Raw genomic sequence first — 14,129 nt, forward strand, 5'->3', positions numbered from 1 at the left:
AGGGTTCGTTAAATAGGTAACCTAACAAGTGTTTGGATGCAGGGTTCGCTACGCCCATTTAGACCTAATCTTGTTCAAGGAATTAGTTTCTGACCAATCTTTTTTTATTAATTAAGAAAAATTATTTAATAAACCTTTTGGGAGGGATTTTTTCCCCTCAAATAGTCCCTTAACTTCGTTCAATGAATTACAATAAACGTTGAAGAACCTAAGTATGTGAAGAGGAGAAAAAAATATTATAAAAGAAACGATGTTAAGGGACATTTAGATATAAAAAATTAGGAATGATTTTGAAGAAAACTCCTCCCACAATGTGTATTAAGTATATTTTTTTTTCGTAACCCAAGAAGTATCCCCACCTTAGGTGAGATTAGTCTACTTGGGGCCACACGCACCATCCCACCCTACGTGTTATCGTAGGTAAGTAGTCACTTTACGTGGAGAGGCATATAAAAATTCGAAGTGAAAACATGAGAGCAAATCTAGTCATGTCTTACCATCTCAACTAACTCGTAGTGGGTGTATTAAGTAATTTTTTTTTCTATGATTAAATATCATAAGTGATTTTATTGTAAAAAATTACATTATAGAATAAAAGAAAAATTACTTAAAAGAGCATGATGAAGGGATTACTTTCTAAATAGTCCTTACATTTTGAACGGTAACTTGATAGTCCATTAATAAAGTTTTTTATTTTTTAATGGTCCCTCATTATTGTCGAGCTAACAACTTCTTACTTATTGTTGAAGTCAATTTTTTTTATTGTTGTACTCACCACTTATTATTGTTCAGTTCGACATTGATAAAATTTACTCGTTTTCGTTTTTTCGACTAAAATACATGGAAATATTTACTAAAAATTCGACATAATGAATTATCTAGATGATGTCAAACAAAAAGAACCATCCTTGGTCAATTTTCATTCTAAAACGAATTAAAAAATTAATTTTAAAAAATCCTACTTTTTTACATATATCTTCAAAATCCGGTAACTTCTTCCTTCTCAAATCCTTACGTTAGAACAGAATCTCTGAAACTCGATTGGAATGCCAAAAATCTAATTTTTTTAGATGAAAATTGCGACTTCGAATAGTTAGGACACATTCAACATTTCAATCATGAGAAATGTGGGGAGTGAGATTCAAGGATTGATTATAAAAAAAAAAATTACTAAAAAAATTATTAAGAGAAATCCAAAAACTTAAGGATTAATTAGAAAGAAATCCCTCTACCAAGGCCCTTTAAGTAATTTTTCCTACAATAAATTCAGTTATGGTGTTTATCCATAACATAATTATGTGATTTTACAATAATATCATTGCCCTTTAATATACATCAACACTATAAAAATTCAATCTCCCTCAACACGAGTTGGGCTAAGTCTGTTTCTAAAAGTATTGGCCAGTCAATCTGCAAAGCCCGAGCAAAATCAATGATTCCAAAGAAAAGCAGCTTTGGGCCAGATCTGGACTTTCCTATTAAATTAAAAAGAAAAATTAGCAAAAATAAGAGACTGTGGGGGTGTTTTTTTATTTTTTTAAAATAACCATTGCTGGGGTGGGGGTGGTTAATCAAAAAGAAAACTGTGATGGGGAAGGTGATCCTAGTCGGGCTTGGGCTGCTTAAAAACCCAAGCCCATGACCTCTACACCTTGATGCGGGTTGAGTTTAGCCTTAGGTCAAAACTAGCTTGGGTCAGGTTTTTCGACTCAGGCTTCGGACTCATGGGCTTTTTTACCTATTCCATTCCTAACAGGCTTGGGCTGGTCTCAGGCCAAATAAAATGACTAGAATTTAATATTTTAATAATAAAAATTATTTTCAAATGAAAATTTTTCTTGCCTGTGTAGGGATTATTCAATCAAATTTAAATTAAATAATGCTCAAGTGACCTCAAGCTGAAACCTCATATTACACTTCTTGACGTGAAAGCCTGTGAGAATCATAGATGCTTTTCATTGAGATATAAGTGAAAAAACATTTATGGTTCTTATCCACTTTCAGGTCAAGAAGTGCGATATGAGATTCCAACTTGAGGTAACTCTAGCACGACTCATTTAAATTTGATGTATAATTTAATTTTTAATGATTTTAGATGAGAGATAAATTGTAATTATACAATTATCGTAATTTTATTTAAGTTTTACTAGGAAAACATTCATCTAACTATATGTATTATAAATATCTATAAGATATAATAGTGATTCCGCTCGGCACTATTAAGCCCTAGCCCAACCCAGACTACTTGACTGATTAAAAATCATTGACCTGGCCCTAGCTTGCTGGTTCAATATGAAGGCCTAAACTCTTGTTTTCTCAGGTAGACCAATCGGGCGTAATTCACACCCGTACCATCAAACAAGTGATATATAATGTATATATTTTTTTCAATAACAATATTAAAATTTATAGAATATGTAAAAAGAAATTTAAATTAATGTATTATTGTTACCGTCGTTGTAGACAAATAGAGGTATTCTATGTGTCAGGTGCACTCCAATTAATTATACTAGAAGGTGGCATGTGCAAACACACATGATCTGAGGGGTTTATTTGTAATTTAAGATTATTTTGAAGATAACATGGTAAAAAAGATATTTTTGTAATTTTTAAAACTAACCAACGTGATTTTAAGGAAGTGCGGTTGTAATTTTGTTGATTTAATCAAAATAACCTTGAGTATATTAGGCTTAAATGTTAAGGTGGGGACATTTTTGATATCCAAATTTTTATATAGAACCACTTCTACTCCACCTTCTCTCGTTATATAATAGTTCTCTTAACTTACTAACATTTTGATGATCACATCAACAAATACTAAGACTCGTTTATTGAGTTTAACCAATATAAATAAATTCTATTTATAATTAGTATAAAAAAGATTACATAGTAAAAATCTTGTAATTTTGAAAATTAACCAATGTGATTTAGGGTAGTACACGCCAATTTTCTTAATTTTTGATTAAAATAACCTTGATTATATTAAGTTTAATGTGACAGTGAGGGCATTTGTGCGATTGAAATTTTGGTGTCCAACCACTTCTACTCCGCACATTGTGCCAATTGTTTTCCATGCACTTTGTCTAAATCAACTCATGCAATTGTTCTTCGTGTTGATGCCATTGACTTACCTCAGATGCAATTTTGATTAGCAAATGTCTTTAAATGTGTTAAACGCTGCCATTTTCTATCATAAGTTCATAAAATTAAGTGCAATCACATGTCATGCACTCATTCATAACTTGGTTGGAAAACCATTCCTAATTTGTTATATAAGTTAGTTGATTTTATTTTATTTTTTGATATAAAAAAAAGGTAGATTCCTGAGTTTATAATTTATTAGGATTACTTGTAAAATTTGATGAGTTAGTTGATTTTTATTAATTTTTTGATGTAAAAAAAGGTACATTCCTGAGTTTATAATTTATTAGGATTACTTAAAATTTCATGACTACTGAACTTGGGTTTAAAAAACGAAGCAAAATTTCCTAATCTACATTTAAGAACTACTAGCAAGTAATCCTTCAAATAAACTAACCCCAAATGGTTAACAAAGGCAAATAATATTCTTATTCAAGAAAATAAAAACCAGTATAATTTTTCCAACTTCAATTTGTTCAACAAATTTTGACTTGTACTTGTTAATTAACAACTACTTTTAAAAATTAAAGGAAAAAAATACTTTCATTACAAAACACAAAAAGTTTCTAGTTTGTTTCCATGGCAACAAAAACATGATCGGATGCCACAAGTATGTAGAGCACCAAATTTTTAGAATTTTTTTTTTCATTGGAGTTTAGTTTTGAATTTAGGGGTTAATAGTGATAAATTTTCTAAGTCTTGATTTTTATTTAAATTTAGAGCAAATTCTCAAATAATTACAAAAGTTTTCGTTATTTCTGAAATGTTGTTAATGTTGATAAAGTTATTACGTAATATTGATAATTTGATTACATTTTATCAATATTATGCGATAATTGTGTCAATACATATAACACTTTTCGATAGTTTTGAAAACGTTGAAAATTATTTAGGAATTTACCCTTAAATTTATTCTAGACCAAGAAATCTAGATGGTTGAGGTATTATTTTGTCAACAACATGGCAGTCCATGTGGGTCCAACACTCTTAGTAACTCAAGATTAAGTAGATTGATGACATTTTTTGATGGGATTTAACTAAAATGTGATAATCAATCAAATACACTAAAAAATAAGATAAAAAAGAAAAATACAGAAAAATGCACAATTTTAATGCACCGAGAAAACGGATTCCGAGGTGCATTCAAAGCGAGGAGTGAATCTCATCTTTCAAGACCACCTTTATATGCATTTATTGTTCATTCCAATCTCATCCATTCAAATTCCAAATGGGTTTGAAAGATGGACCATTTTTTATCAGATATGGATCTATTAATAATCAGTTATTGTTGTGACTTGTGAGCAAGAGTATTGTACGGGGGAAATGTTCTGATCAAGGAAAATATTGATATTGTATTGATTGATATATTTGGATACAATCTAATACATATCGATACGTTCTCGAAATATTCGATTTTTCGCATCAATGCTTTGGATCAACCTCATACATACCTACCTATACGTTATATAATAACATAGTGACAAAGTCGGGGTTCAAGAATAATTCGGTAATAGAAAGCTTCGAAAAAATTTGATGAAGTCCAAAAAACATTAGATAAATTAAAAAATAAAAATATTTTTAAATATAAAAAGGTAAAAAAAAAATGTATTTCATATTCTAAATGATAAAATAACACTTAAAAATACTAAAAATGATTCGTGATTTTTTATTTATTTTTAAATCATTGATTATTCTTGAGTTTTTTTAGAAACTTTGTGACTTTTTGAAAAAATCGTGATTTAATTGATAAAATTTAAAATCATAATTTAATCATGATTTTTTCAATAAATCGCAGATTTTTGTCACTATGGAAAGGGAAAACTTGTATACTAGGAATATAGGATGTAACCCATTAGAGTACTTTTTCAAACCAGCCTAGCATCCACATTAATGTTTGGCCTATGAGTGATTGTTTGCTCACATAGGTGTTAGCAAATTTGCCCACAGCCCAATACCGTTTTTTTATGTGGCGATGATGTAAATAATAAGAGAAAAATTTCTCTCTCCTACCCGCATATCTACTGTCCAGAAATCTTAATATTTTGATTTTAAATCTTAAAAATTATTGTGGGATTCACATGGATAATCATATTGGCAATGGAACACCACTGCCTTCTAGATTTTATGAAAAATCTCATGGTAAAAAAAATTAAGTTTTTCAAGCTTGATTAGTGGTTTTGAAATGGACGGCTGCCGAGTACTCAAATTTAAAATTAAAATACAACGATGAAAAATATAAATATAAATCAACTTCTTTGATGTCTTTTCAACTGTTGGATTACTTGAAAAATGCTCAGATCCAATGAATAGAACTTGTCTGAAAAAAAAAAAAAAGAGAGGCTTGAATCCAATATCAACAAATTACCAAGGAGGCTAGTTTCTTTTTATGGGTTTGTCGGTTAATTAAAAAGGGTGGGTATAATGTGTATTCGGTAAGTAGGTCCAAAATAAGAGAAATTTTTCTCTAGCATTAATTCTCTTGAGATGTGTGAATTCCTTGTGTGTGGATCATGTACTCCATAGAGTTGGGTAGTTGTAATGATATCTTCTTTGCATGCCACTTGGCATTATTTCGGGACCTTGGATCCATGAATGACTAGTTTATGGATCATATATTAGCCTGATTGGTGATTTCTAGCCATTGTATACAAGCACTTCTCAGTTCTCATCAAGGGCTTCATGAATAGGCTCTTAAATATGGCTTGAACCCACCAACTGAAACACCAATCAGGCTGATTATTAGGAAGTAAAATAAGCAATGGTTTGAAGCAAGACTGAAACAAACGAATGTGCCACAAGGCCCACAACTTAGGCATGAAGTTTGGTAGCTAAATAACTCCCAGGAGTACAGAATACACAACAGTAGAACATTTGAAGTTTTAAATCAGAATCCAAGAGCATTACATGCATTTAATAAGTCGACAATACCGATGTATCTCATTAATTCCCTCATCTAAGCTGATCTCAATGTGGGCCAATTGAGTAACTCCATCATCTCTCAACTACATTTCCTTCCTATATATAGTTCCTCACTTTCATCTTCCAACCACCCACCAACACAAACCATAATCTTCTTCTTCTTCTTCAACCTTGAATCCCTGAAAAAATGTCTACCATTGTAGAAGAGGTCACTACAAAGACTGAAGTTCTTGAGATTGATCCGAAGAACAAAGTCTCAATAGAGGAGGCAAAGATGGAGAATGAACCCAAGACTAACACATGTGAGACAAAGAAAGATGATGAACCCACCAAGGAGGAGGCACAGAAAGACAATCCAACAATCAATAATGAACCCAAGAAAGATGATACCCCAATGGATAAGATGGAGAAAGAAGAAGAGAAGGTGGGGGTCGAACTCGAACCCAAGACTGGTGTCGCCTTTCCTGTCAAACTCAGTGATGGGAAGCAGTTAAATGCAGTTGGTATGAGGAAGAAGAGCATTCTTGGCCTTGGTATTAAGATCTACGCTTTCGGTATAACATCAAAACTTATATTTAATTGTATTATAAATAGAACTTAAACTTGATCTATTAGCTAATTTATGCTTTGGGTTTGTAGGGATTTATGCAGATAATGCGAAATTGAAGGAGTTGATGGGATCGAAGATCGGGAAGGCCCCGGCAAAACCCACTAAGGAGATGTATCAGGCGGTGATAGACAGTGATGTGGGGATGATGGTAAGATTGATTATAGTGTTTGCTGGTCTCACTATGAATATGGTGAAAAAGAACTTTGATGAAGGTCTAGGTGCATCCATCAAAAAGCTCAATGGAGGCCGAAAGAATGATGAACTTACGAACATGTACATCTCTTACATCCACTCTACAAGCAATAATTTTTTTACACTATATATTAGTTAAATGTAATTTCTATATACAATATTCTATATACGTGTATATCTCATAAGCTTTATTGTTCTAGGAGAACTGAGATTTGCTGTTTCGAAAGTTATGTGCTAAGCTGATGAACCAATGGCATGACGCCATGTGTATTATACGAGCAAATGTGATTGATCACTGAGAAAATTCCGGGAGCAGTTTAAGTGCTTTATTTTTAGTAATTTTCAGTACATGTGGCGTAGTGCCATTGGTTCAACAGCTTAGCATATATATATATAACTTTCAAAACAGCAAAGATTAGCATTAGAGTATTTTGATTATTATACAATCTTTTGTTGGCAACATTTGTTCTATATGGCGGGTCAGAAATGCTAGAATGGGCTAATTTTTTGTGAGGATAATCTCTTATGTTGAAGAAATCGTTATAATTAAAAGTCAGCTTATTTTAAAACTTCTAACTCCATCAAAAATGGTTTACAAGTTGAAGAATCATGAAATATTTTCAATTTTCATATGAAAATATATCTGTTTTTGTAATTCTACCTTATCTTAATATTTATCTCTATAATAAATAGGGATATTTACAAAATAGTGATCAACTTTTGAGAAATTTACGATTCCGGCTCATTGTTCATTTTAATTACCAAAAATTGGAGGTTTTTAAAGTGACTATTTCGTAGGTTTAAAGGGACTAATTGGAAATAGTCACTTTAAAACCGGCGAATTCGTTACCGTTCTGAATTTTTTTTTTAACGAAAAAGTGATCATTTATGTTTTGGTAATTAAAATGAATAGTTAGCTGGAATCGTAAATAACTCATTTTCAGCTCACGAAATGGTAATTCACCCTAATAAATATCGTATGTGGATGCTATAGGGTTATGGGTGAAGCATCGGATGGTATCAAGTTAAAGCCTGGTTCAGTGATTGAGATCACCAAGCTCCCAGGATACATTTTACAAGCAAAGGGTAATGGAAGATTGACATAACTTGTAGCACTATATATTATTCTATCTTTATATATGTTATAAGCATTGGAATCTTATCTAATTAAGTGCTTGATGGGTGCAGTGGAGGAGGAGGTAGTGAGCAAGGTGGAGAGTCAACTTCTGTGTAGAGCCTACTTCCACATGTACTTGGGAGATGATGTCTTTGATAAGGAGGCTAAAGATAGATTTGGGGTGTCACTACTCTCTCTCTTCTAAACACAGGTGTTTAGCTAGCTAGGGTGGTTAGAACTTAGAACAAATAAGGATATCAAGTCTTGTTTCAGTGTGGCTTGAGAAATGGTACAATAAGAAATGGAAAATTCTAGTGTTTTAATTTTCAGCTTTTAAAAGTGGATGATTGATTGTTAAGTGGTAATTGCTAGAGGTGAAAGGCTGTTATTCTAATTTCTAGATTTTATTCTTTGCAAATCCACTACATGTTGCTCTAGAGACCCAAAATTGCACAACTGCACAAAGATACATAGTTGAAAGTTAAAAATACCAAAAGTACTAAACTGATATACTGAGTAATGCATTAATAATAAAAGTGTAATGATCTTCTAATGCCCCCCTCTGACATACGCCCCCATCACAGAACCGTAAATCATTTGCCTCAGGATACCCATAATCGTAAATCTTCTCCTTGTGTATCCCGAGGCAAATGATCTACGGTTTTGTGATGGGGGCGTAGGGGAGCGTGTGTCAGAGGGGGGTGTCATATTATCACTACGTCATAATGCGCCAAAAACGACTGCCTCTACAGTCGGAAAACGAGTCGTTTTAAAAGGAGTGGTTTTTTAAAAACGATTGTAAAATAGAGATATAGCGACGGTCGCCGACCGTCGCTATAGAGTATTTTGTTTTTAAAAAAAAATTTATTTTATACCTGACCCCCCTCACATGTTGCTAAATGTTGGAGATACCCCTATGTTTTGACAGTGATGACCTACACCCCAACTAATAACATGAAAAGACCCAAATGCCCCTCATATTCAACTTTCATAAATCTAACTATTTTCAGCCACCTACCATAAATTATTTATTTTTAGAAAGTAAAATCAAACAATTAACAACCACAACCTTTTGTATATAACGTCCTAGCGGGTGCTACCACAGCATACAGCCACTAGCTTCCATAATGGCTGACCCACAACATTGAACAACGTTGCCCGATTCCCTGATCCCTTGAAAGGAGTTTTACCAAACAAAAGTTCATATAGAAAGATGTCGAAAGTCCACCAATCCACAACACTCCCATGGCCATCACCTTTGATTATCTCAGGTGCCAAGTATTCATGAGTCCCAACAAATGACATTGACCGAGCCCCAGTTGGCTCCGCAATGAGCTCAGGCAATGGACTGACTTGGTTTCCAATCTCATTTTTGGGTTTTCAATCTTTCTTGGATTTGCTGGAGAAGAGACGGGGCGAGAAGCATGTTGTGGGGGCTAAACAGGATGGCTGGATACAAGATGGCTCAATGCAAGCTGGTTGAACACAATAAACAGGGTTTTTCCGGAAGGGTTTAGACTCAAGGGAAGAAGATTTGACAAGAGTTGGGCTGACACTGCATCGAAGGGAGAGGTCAAAGTTGGATAGCATTATGTGTCCATCTTCCCTAACGAGAACATTTTCTGGTTTGACGTCGTGATAGACAATCCCAAGCATGTGAAGGTACTCCAAAGAAAGGAGGACCTCTGCTACATAAAACCTGCATGTTGGGAACAGTTGCACATCAAACAACGACAAATGTTTCATAAAATAATTTATGGTGAATCTGTTACAGAGCTTAGCATGCTCAGCTGCTAGCTTGCATAGATGAGTGGCAAGGCATTAATGGTGGTTTATGCTCAGTTTCTATCTTGCATAGAAGAGGCTTCATGTATGCAATCCAAATTCAAGGTTACTCCTGTGTGAAACCATCTAAATTCTTCATATCTTAGATTATACAAATGCCAACTTCCATCTATAACAATATTTTCTATTCTTTTAGTACCACAGTGATTCATTATCAATGATAGTTCTCTCGAGCTTAAAAAACAAGCTCTTTATTAACTTTAATATTGGAGCCTACATGTTGTAAGATTTAGATTCAATTGATAGCGTTTCTCCTTCCACCAAAATAAATAAGAAAGTAAGAGAGTTCACTGGTACCTGAAAGTAGTTAATCATAGTCTGGGAGTGGTCACCAATCTCTACCCCCTCGTTTCATAAGAAGTAGCTGCATCGAAACCACAGAGATAATTTAAAATAAATTATAATATGGTTGCATATATGAAATTAAACTAAATGATAAGGACCCTATCGATCACCAATCAGCACGCTTTCAAGACGGCCATTTGGGTGGCGTCTATATGATCCATTGGAGTGCACCATATGACTTAACCACTATATTCTGAGATTGGGCACTCAAACCCAAGTTTCTTAACTCCGAATACTCAAAAAAACAGAACATGAGGGCCCAATCAAAGGGATGGAGGCATTACTTATATGTTGGGTGCAATAGTCCCCTCCAGTGATAGCAACTAATGATCGACGCCATACCATATCTTGGGCCAGCCATAGTAGTCTTGCATATAGCTCAAAGAGTACTTGATATTCCGCTTATATATTGTTCTCCCTTGAAAAGGTTGGATACTTTCCTCAGATGAGCCGCTAGACTTCCCAGAAAGCACTACATTTTTATTTTTTGTGTTAGCTAACATAAGGTAGTCATGCCACAATAACTTTACAAGGATATTGTCAATAAGACTGACTTGAAAATGATAAACCCTGTCCATTCCATTAAAATATCTGCACATCAAGCAAGTGACCAAAAACAGAAATTCAAGAAATGAATGAAATGTACCAATAGTCCAATACTATAAGATGCAGAAAAATGTTATATCTGCATATTGCAAGATCAACCAAACACAGCAGGACGTATATAGAATGGCATGGATAAATATGAGGTGAAAGCTTAGAAGATTCACACCTTGATGCACTATTTATTCCCCAAAGAAAACATTCTTTGAAGGCCTTGAAAAATGCCAGTCGATCCCCATCAGAGGAGTGGGATGGGTTCCTTCCTTCCCATAAGTTCTGGAAGAAATTCAGAAAGAAGTGCTCTCCATCTATTGCTTTAGGAGGTATGGTATCTAAGAACATAACTAAAATTTGATAGGAAACTTGCTGTGATCCATAGCATCTATTCCTCGAGAAATGACAAAACCAATTTGCAACAGTCTTTTGAATATTGGCAAGGCCCCAACTATCAGGAAACCTTTTAGAAAATAGCAAAATAGTGTCCCACATTGAAGAATGACATGATGGATCTTTTTCTTGAAAAGCACCCAGTATTGCAGCAGCCAGAATCTTCATATTTCCTTCATTAAACATATGAGGTATATGTTTAATGAAACTACCCAATGCTGAATATGTAGCTGACCGAACAGGAGGACTTTGAGACTTGAGAAATTCCAGAAAATACTTATGTGTAACATTGATAATTTCTGAAATTATATCATATCTACAAAGAAAACTCACAATTAATTCTTCCACCATGAAGCTGGTGTAGTGTTAGTTGATGAGATTATAGAGCGAGTCAACACAAAACTAGAACTTTTTTTGGATGGGTATAGATAATTTCATTAGGAACAAAACGGAGGTCGAGATGACCATCCAAAAGATACAAAGAAAAACAAAAGACCTATAAAAAGAGCCCAACAAACCCTCCCCGAAAGGAACTACACCATAATCAAATTGCAAACCCTGTCCCACCTAGCAAGGAGATCCTCAAAGAATATTCCCCTGAATTCTTTAAAATGTTTATACCAAAAAAACAGCAAAGCTAAGATTTCCACCACCACTTCCTGAACCTCCCTCTCCTTGTCATCGAACACAAGACTAGAACTATGGACACTAGATACCTAATTTGGGTAAGGTGTTCCTACCGAACCAGCCCAAGGAAAAACATGTGTCACCAATTGCACTAAAGAAAATCATATGCACAGATGAACCTAGTCTGGCATGCAAGGATCACTCTTCACAACCTCACTAATCCTCTTCACAGATCCCAAACACTGGACCCTCTTCTGCACAGAAACATATTCAATCTCCTCCATATCTTTTCTAGTAGAGATTCCAAAAAATGCTCCCATATAATCACAAATCCATTACTCCGAATCTAAAAGTGAAGGATGATATTAAGAATATAGTCAGTATTAAAAAAGTGTTTGCAAACTTCTATAGTTTGGTACTTTAGTTACTACAAAAGTTTATTAGTCTTTATTAGGAGAAATGTCCAACATTTATACCAAATGAACAAAGTCAATAAGAACATGGAGAAAATCCAACCAACCCATGCCTTAGCGCTAAGGAAACTAAGCTCCACTTGATTGCTTCTTCCACTCTGTGAAAATGCAGCAAATCGATCCCTATGGTACCTCCAATATAGATAAGAAATTTATCAAAACTGTTAAGTGACATAGACTCAAAACTAGAGAAGTTATCGATATCGTGATATTGAAGTGGAACGAATACTCACATGAGATGCAACAAAGTACACGATCATGTTAAGTGCAATACCCCACCAAACAGTGACAAAAATATATCCAGAGAAGGTTTGCATACGACGTAAGAGGCAGACAGAGTGGTAGATTTTTGGGAGATATTGGAAAAGAAATGTTATCAAGAACACCATCATACCTATGGCTTGTGCATCCACATGTCACCTCTATATAAAATATTAAAACATCCTAAACATATTTACATTTTGAGCAGTAATAAACTAAGTCTCTGGTGATTATTCTGCAATGGATGCAAGTTACAGATGCTTCTCAATTCAAAAAGAACCATACAAATATATAACCTCTGAATAAAATAGATAAACCAAAAAGGAAAAAAAAATTAGAAAGTAAAAAAAAGAACAAGAAGTATCAGGTCATTATATCAATACTTTAGCTATCTAAACAGTAATCCAAGAAAGGAAAAAAAAGTGAAAACCAGAACAAAGCCCCAACTACTAAAGTGCGATTTTAAATCAATACTTTAGCTATCTAAACAGTAATCTAAGAAAGGAAAAAAAAATGAAAACCATAACAAAGCCCCAAATACTAAAGTGCGATTTTAAATCAATACTTTAACTATCTAAACAATAATCCAAAAAAGGAAAAAAAATTAAACCAGACCTTAAAACCAATCTGAGTGCACAAACCCTAGATCTGATTTCAGTTTAAGATTCGTAGATTTGAGATGCATCTGGGAGCAAGTTCACAAACCCTAGATCTTGGATGCTGCAGAGAGAGAGTGCATGCGAGAGACAAATATAAAGATAAAGAGATCGAGAGAATTTGAGAGAGAGTGCGAGAGAGCGAGAGAACGAGAGAGTGGGAGTGCGAGAGGCAAACTGCGATCGAGAGATTTGAGAGAGAGAGAGACAGATAGACAGACAGACAGAGATGAGGGCGAGAGAGCGAGAGTGTGATACAGAGATTTGAGAGAGACAGAGATGAGTGCGAGAGAGCAAGAGACAGACGCAGATCGAGCTGTGTGTGTGTGAGAGAGAGAGAGAGAGAGAGATTTGATATAGTACAGTTGATATAACTAATAAGTAGTATGTGAGTAGAAACGACGGTTAAACGACTGCTAAAAGCTGTCGCAATTTGCGACAGTCTTTTACAGTCGTTTTTAATGCAAATGTGGAGTCGCGAAAAAAGGAATATGACGTAGTGTATCATGACTCATAATAAAATTTGAGAGCAACTAAGAATTAATTAGGGGGCCTTTTGTTGGGATTTTTAGATATCATTAACTAGAATCAAATTATGAAAATCCCCAGATATTATTTAGAGAATCGAACCACTTTCATTATTTGTAGCTTGTGAACTAGTTTAGAATCACTGTTCTGGCTCATGAACCAACTAGAAAGCCTGTTGAAGCACCCATTCCCATGAAGATAAGGATGTTCACTTCTTGGTATGGAGATAAGTAAAGTCTAGTGATTGATCAGTGGGCATAACTACTAAGTGCAAAAAGGTCACTTTAGAACATAAAAGCAAACAAATAAATAAATATAAGATTTCAAAAAAAAAATGAAAGAAATGCGTATTATCTTGTTTCTGATTTTAGTTGATTTCTATTTCGATTATGGGTTTATTGTTTGTATAATTTGAACCAAACGGA

General features: G+C 34.1%; 2 protein-coding genes across 2 annotated transcripts; one reads left to right on the plus strand and one right to left on the minus strand.

Annotated features, from left to right (window-relative positions):
• The first annotated feature begins 6,171 nt into the window (after positions 1-6,171).
• On the plus strand, positions 6,172-8,308 carry LOC147398734 (chalcone isomerase-like protein 1). Its single transcript, XM_086448018.1, has 4 exons — positions 6,172-6,614; positions 6,700-6,943; positions 7,857-7,948; positions 8,051-8,308. The coding sequence occupies exons 1-4, from the start codon at positions 6,248-6,250 to the stop codon at positions 8,182-8,184; spliced, it is 837 nt and encodes a 278-aa protein (XP_086304144.1). The 5' UTR covers positions 6,172-6,247; the 3' UTR covers positions 8,185-8,308.
• Positions 8,309-8,863: 555 nt separating this feature from the next.
• On the minus strand, positions 8,864-13,170 carry LOC147398735 (E3 ubiquitin-protein ligase listerin-like). Its single transcript, XM_086448019.1, has 5 exons — positions 13,136-13,170; positions 12,307-12,382; positions 10,942-11,414; positions 10,122-10,760; positions 8,864-9,678 (listed from the first exon to the last, which is right to left on the minus strand). Exons 3-4 carry the CDS (start codon positions 11,343-11,345, stop codon positions 10,493-10,495), a joined length of 672 nt encoding a protein of 223 aa, XP_086304145.1. The 5' UTR covers positions 11,346-11,414; positions 12,307-12,382; positions 13,136-13,170; the 3' UTR covers positions 8,864-9,678; positions 10,122-10,492.
• Between the last annotated feature and the right edge of the window lie 959 nt (positions 13,171-14,129).

The sequence above is a fragment of the Akebia trifoliata genome, chromosome 7 (assembly GCF_017979445.1).
Source record: "Akebia trifoliata isolate Shusen 1 chromosome 7, ASM1797944v1, whole genome shotgun sequence".
NCBI lineage: Eukaryota > Viridiplantae > Streptophyta > Magnoliopsida > Ranunculales > Lardizabalaceae > Akebia > Akebia trifoliata.

Bases quoted from the DNA above. Each gene is read 5' to 3' on its own strand.
- LOC147398735 (XM_086448019.1), bottom strand. From the start codon at position 11,345: ATGTTTAATGAAGGAAATATGAAGATTCTGGCTGCTGCAATACTGGGT. The intron at 10,761-10,941 runs GTGTGAATCTTC...CTTGATGTGCAG, and splicing joins GGAATAAATAGTGCATCAAG to ATATTTTAATGGAATGGACA.
- LOC147398734 (XM_086448018.1), top strand. From the start codon at position 6,248: ATGTCTACCATTGTAGAAGAGGTCACTACAAAGACTGAAGTTCTTGAG. The intron at 6,615-6,699 runs GTATAACATCAA...TTGGGTTTGTAG, and splicing joins TATTAAGATCTACGCTTTCG to GGATTTATGCAGATAATGCG. The intron at 7,949-8,050 runs GTAATGGAAGAT...TGATGGGTGCAG, and splicing joins ATACATTTTACAAGCAAAGG to TGGAGGAGGAGGTAGTGAGC.